General features: G+C 48.2%; 1 protein-coding gene, 1 long non-coding RNA gene and 1 other non-coding gene across 14 annotated transcripts; 2 read left to right on the top strand and 1 right to left on the bottom strand.

Annotated features, from left to right (window-relative positions):
* Nucleotides 1-15,355, bottom strand: ZMYM3 (zinc finger MYM-type containing 3). 11 transcript variants are annotated; one of them, XM_020882952.2, is made up of 25 exons: nt 15,299-15,355; nt 12,813-13,498; nt 11,820-11,863; nt 11,423-11,495; nt 10,687-10,981; nt 10,275-10,452; nt 9,701-9,919; nt 9,261-9,411; nt 8,920-9,035; nt 8,667-8,753; nt 8,389-8,539; nt 8,005-8,177; nt 7,639-7,804; nt 6,852-6,955; nt 6,612-6,777; nt 6,225-6,337; nt 5,907-6,081; nt 5,576-5,722; nt 5,037-5,140; nt 4,393-4,561; nt 3,966-4,117; nt 3,272-3,386; nt 2,482-2,736; nt 1,583-1,700; nt 1-1,472 (listed from the first exon to the last, which is right to left on the bottom strand). In XM_020882952.2, exons 2-25 carry the CDS (start codon nt 13,477-13,479, stop codon nt 1,280-1,282), a joined length of 4,131 nt encoding a protein of 1,376 aa, XP_020738611.1. In that variant the 5' UTR covers nt 13,480-13,498; nt 15,299-15,355; the 3' UTR covers nt 1-1,279. The 11 variants fall into 11 exon arrangements, with proteins under 11 accessions (XP_020738611.1, XP_020738612.1, XP_020738614.1 ...); XM_020882953.2 differs by lacking the exon at nt 15,299-15,355 and adding an exon at nt 14,881-14,936; XM_020882955.2 differs by lacking the exon at nt 15,299-15,355 and adding an exon at nt 14,700-14,789.
* LOC139033162 (uncharacterized) lies at nt 15,008-21,555 on the top strand. 2 transcript variants are annotated; one of them, XR_011485782.1, is made up of 3 exons: nt 15,008-15,224; nt 16,112-16,218; nt 18,316-21,555. It is a non-coding gene; the product is annotated as an uncharacterized lncRNA (long non-coding RNA). The 2 variants fall into 2 exon arrangements; XR_011485781.1 differs by lacking the exon at nt 18,316-21,555 and having other exon boundaries at nt 16,067-16,209.
* A 3,049-nt stretch (nt 21,556-24,604) lies between these two features.
* On the top strand, nt 24,605-24,711 carry LOC139033209 (U6 spliceosomal RNA). The gene has a single exon (XR_011485832.1). It is a non-coding gene; the product is annotated as a U6 spliceosomal RNA (small nuclear RNA).
* Nucleotides 24,712-25,246: the final 535 nt, after the last annotated feature.

The raw sequence follows: 25,246 nt of genomic DNA on the forward strand, positions 1-25,246 counted from the left end.
CAATTTTAACTTTTTATTTGAAACAAACAATTCCAGAGACAGAAGGTTAGTCATGACAACAGCTTCTCACTACAACACAAGGTGGGCATGGCTCACTGAAGGGACAGGCCAGGTGCCTCAGAACAATATATACAATTTAAACAGTGGCTAAACTGGTGACAGTTATAAAAACACAAAAAGGAGGCTGGGGAACAGCAAAGCCAACAGGGAAAGAACTAGGTACCCCCTTTGCTGGACGCTAAGAGTTTTCTGCAACTACAGAGGCAAGATGGGGAAGAGAAAAGATGGAGGCAGTAGGGGCAGGACCCATGCCCACAGTTCTTCACCTATCCTTTGACCACAGATCCCATCCTGCATGACTCAGGGCCCCCACAGGCTTGGCCTGGTTCTTACAATGGGGGAAGAACAAGAGTGGGGAACCCAGCCCCAGCCCAAGTCAGAAGGTGGTTTTTGCCTTCGGAACTCTGTCCACTGAACTAAAGAGAGGCAGTTACAGAAAGCCGCTAAGCATGTTGACACCATGGCTCATGCCAACCTAAGATGGCAGAGAGAGACAAACACATAAACCAAGGGGACAGGCGTCTTCTCCCCATACTTAAGAGTCATTCTCTGCCTTTGAAGGAAAAAAATCATTTAGAAGATTTTTTTAAATTGCAGCACCAAGGGTTGGTGCTTGCTGGGGTGGGGAAGAGGAACCAGGTAGTGAGGGGCTTCCAACCACCAATTATCTTGTGGGAGGGAAGAGTGCCTAAGCTCTGTGTTTTAGGTAAATGGTCTCCTCATTACTTTCATAGTTTCTTTCATATCTTTCATACAAGACCCTTTAGTTTGTGCCCAGGGAAGAGTAGAGAAGTGAGTGGGCACAAGTTTGAGAAGGCAGCTGGGTTCTTCCCTTGGCAAAACCTAGGAACAAGGGCCTTGACCTATGTGGGATGGGTCAGGAAACCCAAAGCCAACAGGATCACCAGAGCTATGAACACTTTATTTACTCAGAGTTTGGCCCCAGGAGTTTACTCTGAAACATGAAGAAAATGGCCTGGCTGGTTTTTGCCCATCACTGGGAGTCTCTCAGTACAGAGGACTGGGGCCTTGTGGTCGTCAAGTGGTTTGGGAGAAGGTAAAAGCCAGGGATTCCTAGGGAAGGCAGGGAATGGATGAGTAGGAAAGGGCAGTCAGGGCCCTTCAGAATGAGTAGCATCAGTTCCTGGGCCTGTCGCCCTGTGGGACGTGGCCGTGGGACAGACGTTATGTGGAAGATGGATACGGGAAGCATGTGGGCTCAGTCCAGGTCTTCCTCCCCGGGACGACCCAGCTCCTCATAAATCTCACGCACGGCCAGAATGCGATTGAGCATGCTCTCCAACATGCTGCGGTCCATGGGGATCACAGAATACCAGAGAGGTGACTCAGCGATGCAGGACCGCTCAGGTTGCAGGTAGAACACATCGTTGCGAGTCCGGAGGCTTTCAGGACTGCAATGGTGGGGTGGGAGGGGGTACAGGTGGACAGAGATCAGTAACTGGGAGAAGTAGAGCCCGTGGGTCCCCAGGCTAATGCCATTCCTGCAAACCTGCCAACTCACCATTTTGAAAGATAGAATTCATAGAACTTGACGGGGCAGCGGAGGGGATTCATGCGGTTCTCACGCTGCTCTAAGATGGGGGCTTCGTCATCTCTCTTCCGTTTCCCAGGACCTGTGTCTGTGGAGGAGGCAAATGACCTGGACTCATTAAAAGTGCAGTCTCAACGAAGGATCTCCAAGAGCACAGTCCAGGGCACAGGTCACAGGTTGAAGGCCTCAGGACACAAAATGGTCTCATGCAGAAATAAAGGCACAAGAGTCGGTCAGTCTCTCTGCACCAACTCAACATTCTGCAGCGTGCTGCTCTGAAGAGCGCCTTGGTTCTCACTGTTAAATACTCTCTATCATCTTCCCAAAGTTGATTTCCTAAAGAGGTGATCTCATAAGTCAAATGGACAAACTGACAAAACAGATCCTACTGTAAAATTGCGGCTGCTTTCTGGGACAAACAGCAATGGCCCCAGCACCCCATACATTAGTCCTGGTAGAGTCTCAGGTCCAGAAGGGACCTTGGGAACTGATCTCAGGGCCAGAATAGAAACCAAGGTACTGTGGCAGTTACGCCCAGCAGCAGAGCCATGGAAAGCCTGTCATTCACTCTTGTCAACTCCCACTTCAGCCAAACACACCCAACAGCTTCCCACCTGTCCACCACACCTCCTAAAAAGTAAATTGCCCTGAAATGAGGAAAGGCAGGAAACAGGCAACTGGGTGACCTATATGCAACAATCACTTCCCACCAGACTGAAGGACTGGCTGTTGTTCCTTTTTTCTGGAAACCCAGGAATGGAAGGATAGAGAAGCTAGAGATAATGAAGAGGGCCAACCTGGTGGCATGGTGGGGCAGGGAAGGGGAAAGCAGAGGGGGAGGAAAAGCAAAGGAGGGAGTAGCATCATACCTCGCCCTTTTCTTTGGCGGACAGGAGCATAGTAGCGAATGCTCACCACCTTGGTGGTGCCCCGAGGGGTGGTACACTTGCGGGACTGCCGCACCACATTGGTGAAGGAGAGCTGCATGTGTTCCTCTGCTGTCTGAAGCCCAAAAAACTTAGTGTTGAAGAACATGAGGGTGTTGAGAAGGACAAAGGGGGAGTAGACCCCCAGCTGCTTACACTCCCAGAGGTGCTCTTCCTCTACTCGGGAGAACACCGTATCTGCAAAGGCAAGGGGGAGTGGCTGTCAGGAGGAACTGGCTACCCACACCTATCCCCTTTGCTCCCACACATTCCACTCACAAGCACTGAGCACACCAGACTTGTTTGGTCACTAAAGGACCACCACATGTAAAACCCTGACACCTTGCTATACTGCACAGGAGGACTGGATTTGTTTGTTGGCTTTTGGTGGGGTTTGGGGGGAGTTTTTTTTTCACAGTTTCCACCTGCATTAGGAGCTTCATTCATGTAAACCTTCAGGAGTCCAACTTCTTTCTTTCTTCACTTACCACTCAAACCCTGGTCACTTTTTGGTCCCAGAGATAGCTCTTCAGACCTAAGTCTTGATCCCCTCCTCATGTTCAAGGGCAGGGGCTCTGATTCCCTTAGCTCTAAATCCCAAGGAACCCAACTACACGCTCCTGTATTCAGACCCTTTTGTGAAGAGTGGCAGACCCAAGAGTCCAGGGCTTGGAGTGGTACACTGGAAGAACAGAGCAAAGGGCAGAGGGGTTGCCAAGTCCCTGGCCCTTACTGTTAGGGAGGAGCGTGGGCTGCCAGGTACTCAGAGACTTGTTGAGTTCTTGAACAAAAGTCAGGTAGTAAAGGTCCGTGAAAATGTTCACCATTCGGTTATTTTCCAACAAGTACTGGAAAAAGAAAAACAGACACACATATAGCTAGACTCTGGGCCCTAGAGGAAAGACAATGATGCCAAAGGCCTCAGGTATGGCAACCTTGACAGTTAGGAGACCATGGGAAACAGTTGCTGGATTAAGTTAACCAGAGTGGTTTTCCCCAGGTAAACCTACAGCTCTCAGGTGCTGAGGCCCTGCTGGAGAAGAAAGTTTGGAACAGGTGTATCACAGCTGCTTCTTCACAAGCCCAGACCCCCTTGTCAGCTAAGGCACGTTTGACTTTTCCCCATGGAAACCAAATATTACCACACCATTCAGGAGACCTCGCTCTGCCCATCCCTCCCCTCTGAGCATGGGTTTGAGGACGACAAAGCAACCCAGACAGCAATGAATATTGCTTCTTGGTCAACAGTCCTGGAATGCAGCTTTGATTTTGGAAGAGCATTGTCATTTCTTGTCCTGTCTGGAGTAGAAGATGCCTGCTCAAGGCAGGAGATGAGGTGAGGAACAGGAAGTAGGACAGAATCATTTCAGGTAGAACCCTGCCTACTGTGTTGAGTGACGACAAGTGAGGCAGCATGTTAGTGGTACCTGTTGGATGCCAAGACACAGATAGTAGATGCTATCAGGTTCATATCGTTCACCATTGGGTCGAGTGATTTCTCTCACAAACTGGGCCAAACCGTAGTTGAGTTCAGCAGCTGAACAGGCCAGAATATCCTCCTTGATACGCATAGGTTTGGCTGCAGAGATACACAGTGGAGGTGGCTGGCATTAAGACAGTTCCACATGGAGAATTTCCCTTAGCTCCATCATTAACCCCTTCATCCCTTAGTCACGTCCAGCTCCAGAACAAACCCAACAATCACACAAACAGCCTTCAGCCTTGAAACCTAGATGGCAGCTCCCCTTATTCTGCAACTCCTCCACATCTGCACAGGATGCCCTATGGACACCTTCAGCTGAATCACAGCCCTGCCCCCTCTCCCCTTCCCCTCCTCCTCCCCTGGTTACTTACGGCCAAAGCGCAGCTCATCACCCTTGCTAGTTTCTCCATTGGCATATTTTGACTGCACCCAGCACTTCCAAGCATTGACACCATAGGAATAGTTGAGTCCAGTACAACTAGGCTGGCTGCTCATGGAGTCCCGGGAACAGCTCTCTGAAAGCACCAGCCGCTTTTGACCCTGGAGAGGAAGAGAAAGGAGTGGGTAGCAGACGTAAGGCCAGGAACATTGTGGAAACAAGTCAGGACAGTGTTCACCACCAGGGCGCGGTGGGACCAATGTAAGAACATAGCAAGCTTCCACAGCACAGGACTCCAGGAACAGCTCTGATGAGCTCTGATGAACTGGGGAGAAACTAGAGTTTGGCTGTACCTTAATGCACACAGTCCCCGGAGAATGGAAAGGCAACCCACTCCAGTATTCTTGCCTGGAGAATTCTATGGACAGAGGAGCCTGGTGGGCTATAGTCCAAGGGGTTGCAAAGAGTCGGACATGATTGAGTGACTAACACAAAACAATGTGCACAGTGGTAGAGAAAGGAGGCTAGGGAAGGAGAAACTAAGGCTCCTGACTTGGCTATGAAACCTCCACCCCCACCCCACTGCCCTTCATGCCTCTATCCCTCTTCTGTGGATATAGCAGCTCCAGTCCTCACCTTCCTCATGGTTCGGGGAAGGTCTTGTTCAGTAGACACGTCCTCAGGCCCTACCAGGCCACAATCAAAGAGGAAGTCCACACTGGGGTTAATGTCCAAAGGATCTAGAGGGGAAAGGAAGAAGAAATCGATTTTTTAAGACCTCAACCCTTAGTCCTCCCACCTCACTCCCACTACTTGTCCACTTGACTTGAGATGAGCCTCCCAGACATCTTCATTGTAGTCACAGGACAAAGCTATACACAAAGAACATGCTCACAGGCACGTACACACAAAATTCACAACATTGGGAACATTCCTAACACTACCGAATTATAAACTTAAACATGGTTAAGTTGGTAAATTTTATGTGTTTTATAACAACTACAAAAAGAAAAAAAAAAACAAGACTCAAGTGTAGAAAAGTGTCCTGGTATCTCTGGCACTGCTCTCTGTGAGAGACTTCTGTTTAGGGTCATTCTTGGGGTCACAAGCAACACTTCTTTCCTGATGGTGCACATGCTACTATATGCAGTGGGCATGCCCTGAATCCTACTCACTCTTGGGGAAGTCTGCCTCCAAGTCTTGTCCAGGCTCATCCAACACATTGGCCATCTTGACGGCCATGGCCAGGACATCATCCCGAGCTGGCCCAAACAGGTCACAGTCTTCCAGAAGTCCCTCCGCACTCTGGTTGCTCACAAGATCTGGGTGGCAGGGAGGTTGGCTCAGCCTCTGCAGCTCCTCCTTGGCGCCCCCAAAAGGCTTTCAGAGGCTGATACCAACTGTTCCCCCATCCCACCAGGCAACAAGATCACCATTCTCCACCCCCTTAGGCAGACACAGACTGGTAGCACCCTGTCTCCCTCACCACCGCTGCCTATGGCATACCACAAAGGTCAGATGAGGCCTTGTCCAACTCCTCGGCCTCTGCGATCATCTCTGCCATAGCCAGGATATCAGCCTCCAAGGGGTTGGATGGGATCTTCACCTTTAGCTCCTCAATGGTCTCCACAATCTTGTCCGTGCTCTCCAAGGTAGTGGGCAGGAACATGGGCACAGGCACCTGGAGGCATGAATCCCAACTAAATGCCAAGAACCACACTAGCACATGAGATGGACAGCTAGCGAGAGGGAGGGAGTGGGGGTGGTGGCCTCCAGCCTGGAAAGGTGAAAGAGGCCCCCAGCAGGAAGGGCAGGAACACTCACCGGGATAGGCATTGTGAAAGGCACCGGGACTTTCTGGCAGTACAGATGCATAGGCACTGGCACAAAGATGGGCACTGGGATGGGCAGCACAATCACCTGTGGCTTCCACTCTTCTGTTGACAAGAAAAGGGTCTTCTCAGAGACCTTGACAGATGGGTCACATCCACCCCAGGACCTGATACCTGTTCATCACGCCCAAAAGCTCTAACATGTGCTCAGTATCACAAAGCTGCCCTTGAAACAAATGTTGACAGATGACCCTGGGATTCCAGGACAATATGCAGGACACTTCAGCCATCTAAGAAACTCCCTTGTCCAGCTCCCAAGCACAGGAGGAGGCCTAAGACCATGAAATACAGTCTGTGGCACCTTGGTACCCTCGCTCACCTGTCTGACTCCCTTTGGACTTCATCTCCACCTTGCAGGAGACCCCCCGATTCTGCATCAGTGGTTTACACATGGCAGCTTTGTTTTTGCGGGGTGCTGCTGGGGGTGGAGGCGGTGGTGGTGGAGGAGTGGGAGCAGCGGGGGCTGGTCGGGTCTTCACAGGGATCTGCAAACACAAAGGAACATGAGTACCACTGCTATGGTAACCCCTTTGAGACCATCTTCCCCCTTGGCTCTTGCCTTGACCTTGCCCAGATTTCCATTTTCCTCTAGGGTCTTTATGGCGTTGCTGTTCTCCACTTTGGTTTGAGCAGGTGTCTGGGGCTTTGCCTCAGAAGACTGACCTGTAGATCAAAACAAATGAATGCTCTCATCTGAGGCACTAGCTCTCTGTTTTCCTCACTCCTGCTCCAGGAGGGCTTTGTTAAGAGAACACTGAATGTGAATGGTAAGTCTAGAATTTTCCCTCCACTCCATCCCAGCTCTAATCTGCTCTAGGTCCCAGCAATAGTGGCCGAAAAGATTCTTTGCTCCTGGCTGCCAAGAAGGATTAAAAACATTGCTTCCCCAATAACCCATAATTTGAGACCTTCCATTAAATGGCCATCAGGAGTTTGGTACCCCTGGAGTGTGGAGGGGCTGTGGTGATATTCTAGAAATGATAATACTCTTCATTCTCCCTAAAGGTGTTTATGTTGAGCTTGTGTTGACACTTCCTTCTCTCTGAAAATTAACCACAACCCCTATATGCCCCACTCTACCATGGCAGGTACCCATTCCTTACAATACATCCCTTATAGAAAATCAGTAGGATCTAACTCTCAGAACCCCTTTTTTAAAGCTCTCAGAACCTTTAAATGAGACTCCTCTAGTACCTGCACAGTTCAGAAGCTAAAAAACAACACAGAAACAGGAGTTCTGGCCAGGGATGAAGTAAAAGCAGGAGAGGAAGAAGAAAGGTGCTGGGCCCAGGGTCAGAGGAGTCCAGGACAGTTCTAACAGACTGTGCCCCCTGCCCGGGACTCACTGTTCAGGAGGCTTTCAGGCCCACTCTGGGTATCCAGGTTGGGTTGGTTCTGCTGGCTGTAGAAGCGCAGCAGACACTGTTGGTTGCAGAAATGACGGATCTGCCCACGCCAGTGGATGGTCTCCAGCAGCTTCCCCTGGCGCTTACAGGCATGGCACCGGGCAGCCTGAGGGTGTTGACAGGGTGGTCAGACCTGCCTCCCTAAAATGCGCTGGGTCCTTTGCCCTGGGATAAGCCATGCCACTCTATGGAAGCTGGGCTAGTCGGAACCCCCTCCCTGGACATGAACCCACAGCCTGATGGTGGCACAACAGCCCATACTCCTTGCTGCCCTTTCCCTCCTTTGTGACATGCAGCCCCCCTTACCTTGCAGTACCACAGCAGGTACTTGCTCTTACAGTCCTCGCTGCAGAAGTCCCAGGTGCTGCCATCCAGCTGCTCGGTGACTCCGCGCTGGCAGGTCTGGGAGCAATAAGTACAAGTGATACAGCATAATCCCAGCTTCTTAGTGAAGTCCTGTTTGTATAGCAGCACACAGCCTGGAAAGGGGGCAACAGAGAAGAGTCCAGAGACATGAGATATCCTTGTGGCCATGAGACCCAACTTTCTCAAGGCAGTGCACCTGAAACGTCAAACAGCCTCCAGAGTGTTCTGAGCAGAACGGACCACCCTGCAAGCCTGCCTTACTTAATCTGCCATTCTTCTCAGCTGTAAGGTACAGGACTCTCTGGCCCTTCCCTGACGCCTTACCTTCGCTGCAGAAGCTCTTCTCCACCCCACTGAATCGGAGCTTCTCATGCAGGAGTTTCTCCTGCCGGCAATGCTCACACTGGGACACCACACCCCGGAGGCGCTTAAAGTCCTCACAGCAATCACGACAGCAGAACTGGAACACCTGGTCCTGGGATGGGGCACGGGGTGGGGGAACAGGGCTGCGACATCTGGACCCAGCGAGAGCCAAGTGAAAGGACCCCTTCAGACAGACGTCTGGTCCTGTAGCAAAATATGGGTGGGGGTGGGGATCTTACCTGCCAGTCCAAGACCTCAGGCTTGCCACTGAAGAGGCTGTGGCAGTAGTGACAGCTCAGGTGAATGCCCCCCTCGGGGCTCGTGCGCTGGAGGGAAGGAAGACAAATAAGGGAGGGGCAAGATGTGTGCAGTGGGCTGGCGGAGGGAGGGGAAGTCAGGCTTGCTCTTTGCTCTGCCCAGGCCTAACCTACCCCAGATCTCATACCCTCTCTATTGCCACACCCATTATCCCTCGTCCAGGGTCTGGAGTACCTGGAACTTGGTCCAGCAGCTGGGGCTGCAGAATTGGTAGACTGTGCGATCAACCTTGTTGTAGTAACAGGGGTCAGAGAGGCTGCGGCGGCAGAAGCTGCAGGGTCGGGGAGGGCCTGGGGCACAGAGAGAAAAGGAGAGAGAAAGAAGGAGAGGGAGAGAAAGAGAGAAAGAGAGAGAGAACACACAGCAGGTGTAAGGCAGTGCAGAGATGGAATGGGAAATCCACGGGAGTGTGGTTGGGGCCGAAGTTGGGCAGCAGGGGTTACTATAGAAGAAGGGAGTATGGGAGGTAGAAGGAAGGCCAGCAGGGATCTCAGAGAAGAGGGCTTTGCACCTACCAGTGAGCCCTGCCTGCTTCACTTTGTAAGAAGTGGTACAGCACAGGGAACAGAACAAGCTGGTCTTGCCATTACGGTCCACATGGGATAGCATCTCAAAGTTCTTACACAGGGTCTTGCACCAGACACATGGGTACACCCGTGTGTTTTTCTGTGAGGATGGGGAAGGAGAGGCTGAGGCTGGATTTGTCCCTTCACTTTTATTTTTTAAATTTTTAAAACATGAGATATTTCAGGCATACAAAAAGTATAGATGATGAGATAACAAACACCTGTGTGTCCACCAGCCAGCTTCAAAAATAAAACATAACAGATACAATTGAAACCCCCTTTATTTGTTTTATTTCTCCCAGCCCTCGACCCGTCAGGCACCTTTATTTCTCACCCAAGGACCGCACCCCCTTCCACAGCCCTCTAATGCACTACTCCCTCGGCCCCACCTTCTTGTATGCCCCCAAGCAGGTTGTGTTGCAGAACCGCTTTTGTTGGCCCTCGTGGAAGAGGAGCTCGGCGCCAGGGCTCCCAGTCTTGGTGTAGATGTAAGCCCCGCACTGGTCACAACAGTTGGTTTTCAGTCCCTTGTTGGCCCGGAATTTGGAGAAGCAAGAATCGCTGCAGAGCCGGTGCACCACGCTGCCATTGCTGACCTCATGCAGGACCTGCCACACACACACACACACACACCCTGAGCTGGGGCCTGGCTACCACCACCCACCCTGGTGCAAGGATGGCCCGCCCCACCTCACCCTAGACCTTTACAGTAGACAGCGGGCCCAGGGACCCCCCAACCTGCACATCAGGATGTCGACTTGATGCTGAGGTCTTGGGAGGCAAGGACGGCCAGCCGCACACAATCCTGGAGAAGCTCTAGCCTTGAATCCACTCCCTCACGATGGCTGCTCCCCCCTCCCCACATCCCTCATCCACAGGGCCTGGCCCCTGCAGCCCCAGGATTGCAGGGGCGGCTCAGGGCTGGCCAGGCTCTGCAAGTCAGCCCCCATCCAGCTTCCTCACCTCTCCAGTCTTCTGGCATATGCTGCAGCGAGTGGCATCAGCAGGATCCCCAGACTGGGGGATTGGGCGCTGCTGCTGGGCCTCATACAGGGAGAGACAGACGGATGTGCAGAACTCATGGAAGGAGCCTCCCGAACCGGTCTGCGCCACAACTGAGTCCTTGGTGTTCCAGATCTCCCTGGAGGTGGGGACAGGTTTGTACATTTAGTTGATACCACCCCCTCACTTCATGAGCCTCCACCTTCCTCCTCTGGGATCAATGACCACAGAATCAAAAACATTCTCAGACACCCTTTCTATTAGTGAATTGCCTCTATCCCGTATGGTACTAGGGTCTTGCCAACAGAATCTCTCTCACCCTTTACTCCCAGCCTGATCCCTGCTCTCCCCACAGCCCCGGACTCTCACGTACTTCTTGCAGAAGGTGCAGGTCTTTTTGCCTGAGGGCTTCTTGGAGAAAGTGGTGAGACAGGATGAAGAGCAGAAGAGCTGCGGCAGACCCTTGCGCTGGTAGGCCGTCTGGCCCTTCTGCAGCGGTGTCCGGCAGTGGGCACACGTCATCTTGGTGCCTACTGAAGAGCGCCCGGCCCTCTGTGCCACGCTTGAGCGTAGAGACATGCGAGGAGAGCGCCGGGGCCGGAATGGCACGAAGTCCTCATCGTTGGGGTCATCTACCATAGCATCAGAATCCTCATCTGACACTGGAACTGGGCAGGGGTGGGGTGGGGGGGGGTGCGTGGGGAGAAAAGGCTAAGGGACCAGGCCTCCAGCCATCACCTGACCTGCAGGTAGTTGAGCTGATCCTGGGATTCCCCAATCCCTATGGTTCTTGGCTTTCCACTCTGCCCCTATTACACTGGAATCTCAAGCTACTGGGTGTCACCATCCCTTAATTACTCTGTAACGTCCTAGGAAGGGGAAGGTAGGGATCCAAGTGAGAAGATTCAGGGACAGGGATGGCAGAGCTGAAACAGGAAACTCCATTCTCACTGCTCTTGTTTTCAATTTCCCCCACTGCCCTGTGTTCCCATGCCAATCCAGGGCAGAGACAGGTGCTTCACATTCTGCATGGCGCGCAGCACCACAGAAGCTGGGAGATCCATGCCGGCTACATCCCACCCGGTCACACTTCTTCAAGCCCTACTCACTGCTCTCAGTGGAATCCACAACCTCAGGTTTTGGAGGCTCTACTCTTCTAACGCGCTCGCTTCTCTTCTGCACCTTGGAAACATGGGGAGGGAGGAAAGCTGACACCAGGGGCAGGCTAAAGGGCCAGCTGCGCTAGTACAGGGTTTGAGGGGGGGGTGTACAGAGATGGGAGGGGGAAGAGACAGTAGGGACCCTGGACCCAGCCCTTAGGAGGAGGGGAGAAAAGGAGGCTGGACTTTCTCCTTAAGAAGCAATAGACACAAGTGCTCCCTCCCTCCTCCTAACTCTCCTCACACACACTCTCCACAGAACAACATCTGGGAGGGAAAATGAAGGGTCTGCCCTTCCCAGAGCTATAGGGGGAACCAGACTCCTTCCAATCCCCTCCCCCCTCACCCTCTCAGGCGGCTTCTCACTCGCCTTCCCAGTCAGGCCATCTCCTGCAAAGGAAGCAGAAAGCAGCCTAATTCTTGAGCCTGCCCTCACCACCCCCTCCCTGGCTCAACCCCCGCCTCCATTCCTGGGGAAGAACTTACTCAAAACTGAAAGGGAAAACTCGCGTGCCTGTGGCTTCTTGAGGCCCCTCTCAGGGTTACCTCGAGCTCTGCACTAAGTGGGGGGGGGGGGGCTGCAGCTATTCTCCATGAAGAAACAATCCTACCTTCCCACCAGCTTTCTATCCCAATGGTTGGGAGTTAAGGAAATACAGGTAACATCCCTTTCAAGAATTTATAGTTTATCAACAAAAACAAATGTAACCACCCAAAGGTAGCAAGGGGAAAAGGAAGCAATAATGTATGGGGAGGTTCCCCTGGACTCAGGTAGTTATATAAGCCCTAAGACCCTGGTCACAACCTGGGAGAGGCACAGTGCTAGGTAGAACTGGTAAGAAATGCGAGCCTCTCAAGTCTCTGACTATCAGAGACACAATCCTAGGCCCTGCATGTCTACCATTCCTCTGAAAGCACTCTGCACTTGGCTCCAGAACCTAGCATCATTCATCAAACCCAGAAACCCCACTCTCATCTAGAACAAAACAGAAAGATCTTAGAACCAAGAAGCCTGGTGTCCTCCCCAAGTCCTGAAGTAAGGAGGACCCTGGTACCAAAAGCCCACTGGGAGAAGAAAAAGGGACACTCTCCCACAAAATCCAGTCTTCTCAACCCACCCCCTGAAACCTTGCCCCTATTTTTCCTCCAGAGCCACTGAGCTCCCCCTTCCCTACATCTTCTTCACCACACCCCCATTCCTCCTTTCCAAACCCCTAACTCCTCCATACACATCCCTACTCTTATGTCTCCACCCTCCACCCCCACTTCTTCCTCCAAACACACAGCCACCTCCTTACCATCCCCCAGCCTTGATTTTCCAGCTGATCAGGCAACCTACCTGGCAAGGAAGGGTGTGCAGGGGGGCTAGGGCTCCCAGGTTTGGTCTGAGAACTGTTGATTCCATCCCCCAGAGTCTCTCCCACTGAAGGGCTGGGGGGACCATTTGGGCTCTGTGGTTGCCCTTGGGGAAGCTCCTCCTCCTGCCCAGGGGAGCCCCTTCTCCCTGTAGCTATGGAGGTGGTCTCCTCTTCTTCAATATGTGGGGATTGCAGAGTTATTGGAGAATCTGGAGCCAAAGGCTCTAGTAGCCCCTCAGGTGAAGAGGGATTTGCCCCAGACCCTGGGTCAGGTGGCACGACCTCAGGGGTCCTGCCCCCTGGTCCAGGGTCTAGGGTCTGATCGCTTGCATCCCATGCAAGGGTTCCCTCAGGACCATGGTCCACCTCTGGGGGGGAGGGGGCTTTATAGAGCAGCCCCCCCAGCCCCAGCAACTCAGTGGCTCCATCCAGGACTCCAGGGTCTTTTTCCAGGCCAGCAGGGGTATCAAGCAGGTCCAGGGCTCCCGAGGATGGAGAAGGGCCAGGGGGGGCCCATCCTCGAGTTGGGGCAGTCTGAGATTCCAGTAGATCCTCTCCAAATTCCATGTCTACTGGAAGGTCTCCAGCCAAGGGCTTCTCTGGCAGGGTCAATGGGTCAAACGGACTGGGGAAATCACTGGGATCCATGAGGATGACTGGATGTGGGCTGTAGATTAAGGGTAGAAAAGGGGGCAGAAGAGGTGGTCTTCGCCAGAATTCCTTCTTATATAGGCTCTGGGACACACCCCACCATCCACTTGGATTTCTCTTCAACCGCCCCCACCACTATCGACAAGCATTAATTACCACAGGTTTTAGTGCGAATGACCACTCCTCCCCCCCCAGTACAGCGCCCCCTATGGGAAGAAGCGTTCCCCGCCTTGGCCCTGTACCCCCACTCTCCAGGCGCTCCACCCGCCCGCCTAGCCCCCGCCACCCCACTGCAACTCCCAGTTCCCCTCCCCCTTCACCTTTCACTCCCCCCCCAACTCCGGCTGAACGCCCCCTTAGAGTCTCCCAGGGCCGTAGCCACCAGGAGCCTTTCCCGCCCCCGCGGTCTCAGTTTCTATCTCTCCCACCCTCTCTCCTAGAGCCCCCCAGTTCCCCAGTCTTTACCCACCCTGTCTGGCCCCACCCCCCCTCCCCGCGTTACATAGTCGTCCCTCAGCCCTCTCCTCGCCCCCCCAAACTGCCCTTCTTAACCCCTCCCCCCCAGTTACCTTTCAGGGTCGCCCACTTCCTCAAGCCCAGTCCCCCTTTCCTATTGCTCCCCTGGTCCTTCTTCTCCTGTTGCCCACCCCCCACCGCAGGCATTTACAGGAAGACATTTTGGAGCTACGGTCTCTCTTCAGACCCCCCTCCCGGCTACTGCGAGCTCCTGCCTGCAGGTTCGGTTCGGCTTAGTCAGGCCCGACCCCTACCTGCGGCAGGGTTAGTGTAACCGCTACAAGCCTAGAACTGCAGTCAGCGACGGCCCCGCGCTCCTTCTCCACCTCCCTCCCTAGCAGCCGGGACAGGGGTCGCGGCCCCTTTAAATGGCAGCGCCGCTCACGGAGCCCAGCGCTATGCACCAGGCGGGCGGGCGGCGTCAGCAACCAACCCCATTGGCTGGCTCTAGGAGGGGGCTCGCGAGACAGCGCCGGCCCCCGGCGCGAGACTCCCAGCCCAGCGGACGCCTGGAAATTGCGGAGTGGAACGTCGGCACTGGAGATGGAGTTTGAGCCCCCGCCCGGGGCCCCGTTAGTTGAGGAAAAGCTAGCCTCCGGAGCTTGGAAGCCCGCCCCTGGGGAAGAAGGCACCCCCTTTTCCACCAAAGGGCCGAGTACACTAACCCACAAAAAACAAATCTACGCACCTGCTTCCCTTACCTGGCTCAAGAGTCTGGCCCCTCGTCAACACCCGTGCCCGCCCTACCTCCTGGAGCCCACTCTAACCGTGATCCCCTCCTCTCATTCAAATGGTTCCCGGTCCCCTCCCCCTCCTCGTGTCGCTCTCCGCTTCCCACTCGTGTTCAACCCCCCGGCGTCCGCCCCCCTCAACAGTCCCTACCTACGCCATGCAGCAGGCGCCTGCCAAGATTACCCTCCCCCCAACCCCACCTCTCCGGAGCCCGCCCCCTGGGCGACTGTTGGGGTAATGAGTGACAGCGGAGGGTGGGGGGAGGCAGGGACCCAGCCCTCACGCGCCCCTCCTCCTCTTGTCTGCAGCCTCAGGCCCTCCTAACCATTTTGAGACTCAGAGTTGTGGGGTGTCTTAAGCCTGGTCTCCAGCCACCCAGGGCGGGTTAAATGGCTCTGGCTCAGTGACAACGCCTATGCAGTAACCGTTACTGCCTGGTGACCCCAAAACCAGATCCTGCAAAGACACTCCCCCACTCCTTCCACGGTCTTAGGGTAAGTTCTGGGATCTTCTCCCTGAGTCTTCCCCCAAGAGCCCCCTGAGTTATCTCTTCAGTAGTTTTCCTCACCGAGGCCGACAGATTTTCTTCCTCCTTTCTCTCTGTTTCTCCCTCCTTTCTGTCCTTGTCCCCCACCCCCCACCCCCACCGCGCGCACTCTCCCCCAGTCTCTTTTTTGTCTCTGTCTCTGTGTCTCTCTTAGGCACGAGCACGCACGCGCGCGCGCGCACATACACACAACACACACTCCCCCTCATGGATGGTCCTTAGCATGTGGGTGTGGCTGGGGTTGAAGCTAGAGAAGTAGAGTAGGGGGAGGGGGTATTAGCACTAGGCCTACTGGCTTAAAAAAAAAAAATGCGTGCCAGGATCCATTCCCAGCCCTCATTAGAGTTAGAGCACTTTACAATCCCCGCTCTCCACTTCCCCTCTCCGACCTCTAAGGGCTGGAGAGTATTTAGTATTCTGAGATACTAGAAGAGGCTCGGGCTGGAAGGGAGTCCCGACACATTTTTAGGTTTGGTGTCCAGTTCCTGCTCTGGCCTGCCTCTTTGGGCCTTTCTTCCTTCCCACACTAAACCTCTCCTAGCCTTGTAGTCTTCCGGAGTCTTATCCAGCCTTGCCGCATTCACTTTTTCAGAAACCTTATCCTTCCTGGCTCCCCTCATGGCCTTGAGGTTATCTTTGCTCTCTCCTATACACAGAGATAAAAGCAAGAATTTTCCCCTTTAGCTTTCCCAAACCCAGCTTTCTCTTTATCTTAACCAGTATACTATGTAACCATCTCTCACTTTCTTCTTATTTCTCTGTCCCTGTACCTCCTTTTTGCATTTTCAGTTTGTTCCATCTCAGTTGGGCCACCTTGTTCTTTTGTATTGCCAGCCCTTCTCAACACATGCTTGGATCTTTGGCTGCTCTGGTTGTGATCCTTGTGCCTGGTTTCAAGTTGAGAGGAGACAATCTAAAGGGAGTTGATGGTGTATTCAGAGGTATTGTGTGTGGGTTCTGGAGACAGACCAGAACTCTAATCTCAACTCTGCCTTCTTTTTAGCCAGTTGGCTTTGGATACATCACTTGTTAAGTCAGTAGGTCTTATTTTTCTCATCTTTAAAACAGAGGTAAGAAACCCATCTAAATCTACAATAGGGGGCTGGTCAAATCAACTTTGGTTATATTCATACAATAAATGTAACCATTAACAAACACATTTTTGAAAAAACGAATGATGTGGAGCACAGAGGATTTTTAAGGCAGTGAAACTATTCTGCATGATTCTGTAGTGGTGAATACATGTTTGTGACATGTTAGAACTCATAGAATGTACAACAAAAGTGAACTCTTACCTGAAGTGTGGGTTTTGAATGATATTAATGTATCATCTTCTGCCACCCTTTTCTCCTTTTGCCTTTAATCTTTCCCAGCATCAGGGTCTTTTCCAATGGGTGGCAGAGGATGAATGGTTAGATAGCATCACCGACTCAATGGACATGAACTTGATCAAACTCTAGGAGATAGTAGAGGACAGGAAAGCCTGGTGTGCTGCAGTTGATGGGGTGGCAAAGAGTTGGACACGACTTAGGAACTGAACAACAACAAATGCCTCAGTGTAGGTTCATCAATTGCAACAGATGTACCATGCTGGTGGGGGATGTTGATAATTAAGGGAGGCTGTGGAGCTGGGAGGCAGGGAGGGCAGGGAGTATAAGGGAACTCTGTACTTTAAGCTCTGTTTTGCTGTAAACCTAAAACTACTCTAAAAATAGTTATTAAAAAAAACAAATGACACATGAGAACACTTCTGATATTACATTTTTTACAAAAGAAGTTAAAATGTGATGCTAACTTTGTAGAGAAGTTCTATATATAGGTGTGCTTAGAAAATTACTGCAAAGGGGTTCCCTGATGGCTCAGTGGTAAAGAATCTGCCTGCCAATGCAGGAGCCACGGGTTCAATCCCTGATCCAAGAAGATCCCACTTGTTGCAGACCAACTAAGTCCTAAGCCTTAAGCTGGTGGGCCACAGCTGTTGAGCCTGTGCTCTAGAGCCCAGGAGCTGCAGCTACTGAGGCTTAAGTGCTGTAGAGCCCATGCTCTGCAACAATCGAAGCCACCAGAATGAGAAGTCCGAGCACTGCAACTAGAGAGTAGCCCCTGCTTGCCACAACTGGAGAAAAGCCCGAGCAGCAATGAAGACCCAGCACAGCCAAAAATAAATAAATAAATACAATTATATAAAAAAGAACATGACTGGAAAGAAATAGTGAATTTAATGATACTTCATATAGCAATGCTACTAAGATTAAGTGAGATGTACACTTGCCTGACATATAGCAGGTGTTTAATAGATACTTGTTAGTATTATAAGAGGAATAGAGCTGATTTCATGAATGCTTTGGGACTTCACACCCTGGAGCCTTCATGTTGTTAAAATCACTGTTTTTAAATCACTGTTGTTAAAATATATATATATATATATACTTCTCTTTGATTAAGTGAAGAGTGCCCATATTTAATAGGTTTGAGTATGTATTAGCCACAGATGAAAGGCTCTAACATAGAATGAGCTGATGGGGGACAATGGAGCAAGTGTTGAGTAAGACTGTGGCCTGCAATTCAACACTCATTTCAGCCTTGTTACAGTTATGGCATAGTACTGAGTTCTATTGCTTGTTATTCACCATTTATAAAGCACTCCTAAAGTTCTGTAAACACCATGACAGTAAAAACTCAGTCCCTGTCTTCATGAGAGTTCTTTCATTTTAGTTATATATATACTTTCCTGATTATAAAAATATAAATGTTCACTGTAAAAATATTGAAAAGCATAGAAAGTTTGAAGAAGAAAGCAATGATCACTTTTATCCTACCCATGATACCTGGAGATACAACGACTCTTTTTGATGTATATCCTTCCAGTCCTTTGTTTTCTTTTCACATATATATATTTTCAAAGTAGGAATTATCTTGTACAGTGTGTTCTACAACATACTTGTAATAGCTGTAGATTATTCCATCATTTGCACGTGCCATGTTTTACTTAACTAACTACTGCTGGATGTCACACTTTTATTTTTTTTTCATGACAGGCAAGGCTGCATATAACTTGATTAAACAAATGGTGATACTTCCCTGGTGGCTCAGCTGGTAAAGAATCTGCCTGCAATTCGGGAGACCTGGGTTCTATCCCAGGTTGGGAAGATCCCCTGGAGAAGGGAATAGCTACCCACTCCAGTATTCTGGCCTGGAGAATTCCATGGACTGTTGCATGGGGTCGCAAAGAGTCAGACACGACTGAGCAACTTTCACTTTCACTTGGCAGCCATTTGATTAGAGTGATGTTCAATCTTTAGAACTGACTCTGGAAACATGGATTTTTATATAATGTTCTATACCATTCTAAAGTACCCTTGGGCTTCCCTGGTGGTGCAGACAGCAAAGAATCCGCCTGCAATGCAGAAGATGAGAGTTCAATTCCTGGGTCAGGAAGATCCCCTGGAGAAGGAAATAGCAACCCACTCCAGTATTCTTGCCTGGAGAATCCCATGGACAGAGAAGCCTGGTGGGCTACAATCCATGGGGTCGCAAAGAATCAGATATGACTGAGTGACTAAGCACGTGCACACACACACATACACAAAGTACCCTGGAATGAAGAAAAGGAAATATGCATTTAGGGAGACAATGGGGAAATGCTAGACTGTGAGCTCCTCAACAATTGGGGCCAGTTCTTACTCATCTCTATCTCCAACCTCTAGCATAGTCCCTGGTATGTTTATTGGATGAATTACTGGACAAATGAGTTCCAGAGAAAGTTGGGGGGGGGGGGAAGCCTCAGTGAACTCAAATTGCAGTAACATTTCTATAATATAAGGTTAATAAGGAAAGAAATAAGAGTGAAACAAGAGGGGAGAAAAGGCAGACAGTCAAAGATAAGGAATCTTCATCTTCTTTAAAAAGAAGAGTAATACTCAGCCATAAAAAAGAATGAAGTAATGCCTTTTGTAGCACCATGGATGGACCTAAAGATTATCATACTAAGTGAAGTAAGTTAGAAAAAGGCAAATACCATGTGATACCACTTATATATTGAATCTAAAATATGATGCAAATGAACCTATGCAAACTCATAGACATAAAGAACAGACTTGTGGTTGCCAAGGGGAGAGAGCTGGAGAGGGGATGGAGTGGGAGTTTTGGGGTTAGTGGATACAAACTATTATAAACAACAAGGTCATACATATTGTATAGCACAGAGAACTATATTAAATATCCTGTGATAAACCATCATGGAAAAGAATATAAAAAATAGTGTATGTTTATGTATAACTGAATCACTTTGCTGTAAGCAGAAATCAACACAAGTTGTAAATCAACTATACTTCAATTTTAAAAAGTAAGCAGAGTCAGTAACATTGCTTCATTGAAAATTAAGAAAAAATATTGAGAGCAAAATTCTTTTTGTATTGTTAAGAAACTTTAAAAACACAAAATAAAATTATTTGAAGATTTTAGAAGAAGAAGAAGAATGAGAGAAATGTAGCAAAAGGGCACCTATTCCTCCTAATCAGAAAGTCCAATGGTGGCAGTCTGACTTAGTGTAAATTTGACTATACTCTTTTTAAATATTAATTAATTAATTAATTTTATATGTGGCTGCATTGGGTCTTCATTTCTGGGAGCAGGCTTTCTCTAGTTGCACCGAGTACGGGCCACTCTCTAGTTGTGGTATGTGGGCTTCTCTTTCCAGTGACTTCTCTTGTTGCAGAGCATGGGATCTGGAGCTTGAAGGCTTAATTGCCCCACAGCATGTCGTATCTTCCCAGACCAAGGATCAAACCCCTGTCCCCTGTATTGGCAGGCAGATTCTTAACCACTGGACCATCAGGGAAGTCCTATACTCCACTCTTTAACATTCACTCTGACCTGTCCAAACATCTCTCCCAGGTTAGGAAGCAACATATCCTAATTTACTCCACAGAGGGTCAGCTGAATTTATGAGACACAAACCCTCAGGTCTATATGGGTCCCAAGATCTCTACAGGACTTTCTGCTATGGTGCTGTCCCTTGAGAAATCAACTTAGGTTAATATTACTTCTTTGGGTCCAACTTATACTTCTTTTTTTTAAAAATAAGAGCTTTATTGAGATGGAATTCATATACTATACAATTTAGCCATTTAAAGTGTACAACTTAATGGATTTTAAATCAGTCAATTTTACATTTTCATCATTTTAAAAAGAAATCTTGTATCCTTTAGCTATCTTCCCCCATCTCTCTATTTCCCAAAGCCTTATCCAAGCACTATTCTACTTTTTTTCTCCATAGACTCCCCTATTCTGAACATTTCATGTAAATGGAATCATATAAATATGTGGTCTTTTGTGACTGGCTTTGTTCACTTAGCATAATGTTTTCAAGATTCATCCATGTTGTAGCATGTATCAGTACTTCATTACTTTTTTATGACTGAATAATATTCCATTGGGTGGATATATCATATTTGTTTAACCATTTATCATTTGACGTATCTTTTGGCTATTATTAATAATGCTGCTATAAACATTTATTTTTACAAGCTTTTGTGTGAATAAATGTTTTCAGTTCTCTCAGGTAGAGTGCCATTTCTGGATCATATGGTAACTTTATGCTTAATTGTTTGAGGAACTGCCAAACTACCTTCCAAAGTAGCGGAACTATTTTATATTCTCACCAGCAGAGTTCCAGTTTCTCTGCATTCTTGCTAACTCTTGTTATCTGATTAATCAAAGTTCATTTATTTAGATCTTCTTTAATTTCTTCCAACAATGTTTTGTAGCTTTCGAAGTATAAACTTTGCACTTTGGTTAAATTTGTTCCCAAGCATTTTATTCTTTTTCATATTATTGTAAATAGGATTGTTTCTTATTTTCATTTTCAAATTGTTCATTGCAAGTGTATAGAAATACATTTGACATTTTATCTTGTATCCTGCAACCCTGCTGAACTTGTTTATTATTTTAATCATTTTTTAGTGGATTCCGTATGATTCTCTGTATATAAGATCATGTCATCTCCAAGTAGAGAAAGTTCTACTTTTTCTTTTCCATTTTGTATACCTTTTATTTCTTTTTCTTGCCAATTATCCTGGCTAGAACCTCTAGTACAATGTTGAATACAGGTGGCGTCCACTTACATTCTTAAGACCGAGTCTTGTAGACTTTTTGATAGCAGCCATTCTGACCGGCCTGAGATGGTCCCTAACTGTGGGTTGGTTTTTTTTTTTTTAGTTTTATTTATTTATTTATTTATTTTCTTTACAATATTGTATTGGTTTTGCCATACATTGACATGAATCCACCATGGGTGTACATGTGTTCCCCATCCTGAACCCCCCTCCCACCTCCCTCCCCATCCCATCCCTCTGGGTCGTCCCAGTGCACCAGCCCCGAGCACCCTGTCTCATGCATCGAACCTGGACTGGCGATTCGTTTCACATATGATAATTTACATGTTTCAGTGCCATTCTCCCATATCATCCCACCCTTGCCCTCTCCCACAGAGTCCAAAAGACTGTTCTATACATCTGTGTCTCTTTTGTTGTCTCACATACAGGGTTATTGTTACCATCTTTCTAAATTTCATATATACATATTAGTATACTGTATTGGTGTTTTTCTTTCTGGCTTACTACACTCTGTATAATAGGCTCCAGTTTCACCCACCTCATTAGAACTGATTCAAATACATTCTTTTTAATGGCTGAGTAATATTCTATTGTGTATATGTACCACAGCTTTCTTATCCATTCATCTGCTGATGGACATCTAGGTTGCTTCCATGTACTGGCTATTGTAAACAGTGCTGTGATGAACATTGGGGTACACGTGTCTCAATTCTGGTGTCCTCGGTGTGTATGACCAGCAGCGGGATTGCTAGGTCATATGGCAGTTCTATTTCCAGGTTTTTAAGGAATCTCCACACTGTTCTCCATAGTGGCTGTACTAGTTTGCATTCCCACCAACAGTGTAAGAGGATTCCCTTTTCTCCACACCCTCTCCAGCATTTATTGTTTGTAGACTTTTTGATAGCAGCCATTCTGACTGGCGTGAGATGGTACCTCATTGTGGTTTCGATTTGCATTTCTCTGATAATGAGTGATGTTGAGCATCTTTTCATGTGTTTGTCAGCCATCTATATGTCTTCTTTGGAGAAATGCCTGATTAGTTCTTTGGCCCACTTTTTGATTGGGTCATTTATTTTTCTGGAATTGAGCTGCAGGAGTTGCTTGTATATTTTTGAGATTAATTCTTTGTCAGTTGCTTCATTTGCTATTATTTTCTTTCATTCTGAAGGCCATCTTTTCACCTTGCTTATAGTTTCCTTCATTGTGCAAAACTTTTAAGTTTAATTAGGTCCAATTTGTTTATTTTTGCTTTTATTTCCATTACTCTGGGAGGTGGGTCATAGAGGATCCTGCTGTGATTTATGTCAGAGAGTGTTTTGCCTATGTTTTCCTCTAGGAGTTTTATAGTTTCTGGTCTTACATTTAGATCTTTAATCCATTTTGAGTTTATTTTTGTGTATGGTATTAGAAAGTGTCCTAGTTTCATTCTTTTACAAGTGGTTGACCAGTTTTCCCAGCACCACTTGTTGAAGAGCTTGTCTTTTCTCCATTGTATATTCTTGCTTCCTTTGTCAAAGATAAGGTGTCTATAGGTGCATGGATTTATCTTTGGGCTTTCCATTTTGTTCCATTGATCTGTATTTCTGTCTTTGTGCCAGTACCATACTCTCTTGATGACTGTTGCTTTGTAGTATAGCCTGAAGTCAGGCAGGTTGATTCCTCGAGGTCCATTCTTCTTTCTCAAGATTGCTTTGGCTATTAGGGGTTTTTTTTGTATTTCCATACACATTGTGAAATTATTTGTTCTAGTTCTCTGAAAAATACCATTGGTTGCTTGATAGGGATTGCATTGAATCTATAGATTGCTTTGGGTAGTATACTCATTTCCACTATACTGATTCTTGGAAAAAGGAACCCTCTTACACTGTCGGTGGGAATGCAAACTAGTACAGCCACTATGGAGAACAGTGTGGAGATTCCTTAAAAACCTGGAAATAGAACTGCCATACGACCCAGCAATCCCACTACAGGGCACACACATCAAGGAAACCAGAATTGAAAGAGACACGTGTACCCCAGTGTTCATCACAGCACCATTTACAATAGCCAGGACATGGAAGCAACCTAGGTGTCCATCAGCAGATGAATGGATAAGAAAGCTGTGGTACATATACACAATGCAATATTACTCAGCTATTAAAAAGAACTCATTTGAATCAGTTCTAATGAGATGGATGAAACTGGAGCCTATTATACAGAGCAAAGTAAGTCAGAAAGAAAAACACCAGTACAGTTTATTAATGCATATATATGGAATTTAGAAAGATGGTAATGATGACCCTACATGCAAGACAGCAAAAGAGACACAGATGTAAAGAACAGTCTTTTGGACTCTGTGAGAGAAGGCGAGGGTGGGATGATTTGAGATTATAGCATTGAAACATGTATATTATCATATGTGAAATAGATCACCAGTCCAGGTTTGATGCATGAGACATGGTGCTCGGGGCTGGTGCACTGGGACGACCTTGAGGGATGGGATGGGGAGGGAGGTGGGAGGGAGGGTCAGGATGGGGGAACACATGTACACCCATGGCTGATTCATGTGAATGTATGGCAAAAACCACCACATTATTGTAAAGTAATTAGCCTCCAATTAAAAAAAAAACAGAGTCTTGCACACTGGACCATTCACTTTTTTCTTTTTGGCTGCACCATGTGGCATGTGGGTTCTTAGTTTCTTGATCAGGGATGGAACCCATGGCCCCTGAATTGGAAGTGGAATCTTAACCACTGGACTGCCAGGGAAGTACCACCTTTTTTTAAAAAATTGATGTTACCTGTTTATTTAGTTACTTGGTAATTTGTGGAGGACAGATCATCCTTAGTACTGAAAAACCCTATATTACTATGTTCAGTGTGTGTGCTAAGTTGCTTCAGGTGTGCTCCAACTCTGTGCAACTCTACTAGGACTGTAGCCCACCTGGCTCCTCTATCCATGGGATTCTCCAGGCAAGAATACTGGAGTGGGTTGCCATGCCCTCCTCCAGGGGGTCTTCCTGACCCAGGGATCAAACACGTGCCTCCTGCATCTCCTGCATTGGCCAGCGGGTTCTTTACCACTAGCGCCATTATTATGTTCAGTACCTTGGAAATATTCAAGTATTATGTGATTGATAATGATAATTAGGAAAAAATGGACTTACCAGAGCCTTGCTTTGACCCTTTTCCTCTGTTGCTTTGTTGGCTCTTCTCATTTTAAATTCACCTTGTGCTTGCTTCGGCAGCACATATACTAAAATTGGAACGATACAGAGAAGATTAGCATGGCCTCTGCGCAAGGATGACACGCAAATTCGTGAAGCGTTCCATATTTTTTTCAGAAAAAAAATAAATAAATAAATCACCTTGACCAAAACTGCACTCATTGACTTTCCCTCTGCTTCCCCTGGTTCCTCTCCTGGTTAGTGGCACAACCAGACAATCAGGCACCCAAACCAGAAACCTGCAAATCATTCTAGTCTTCTACTCCTTACCTTCTTAATTGATTAAGTTTCCTTGATCCTACCTTCTAATTATTTAGATTTGGTTTCCTCTTCTCTATCCCTACAAACACTTCGTTCAGTCCTTCCCCATCTTTCATCTGGAATTATGATTGTATTCTAGCTGGTGTTCTGATCTCCTAGCTTGTCTCTCCCAATCTTTACTACACAGTTGCCAGAGTGACTGTGGTAGCTGAATAATGCCCCCCAAATATATCCATGTCCTAATTCATGGAGCCTGTGTATATTACCTTATTTGGCAAAAAAGTAGGACTTTGCAGATGTGATTAAGTTAAGGATCTTAAGTTGAAGAGTATTCCAGGTGGTCCCTAAATGTAATGACAAGTGTGCTTATATGAGAGAGGCAGAGG

Source organism: Odocoileus virginianus, chromosome X (genome assembly GCF_023699985.2).
Source record: "Odocoileus virginianus isolate 20LAN1187 ecotype Illinois chromosome X, Ovbor_1.2, whole genome shotgun sequence".
Taxonomy (NCBI): domain Eukaryota; kingdom Metazoa; phylum Chordata; class Mammalia; order Artiodactyla; family Cervidae; genus Odocoileus; species Odocoileus virginianus.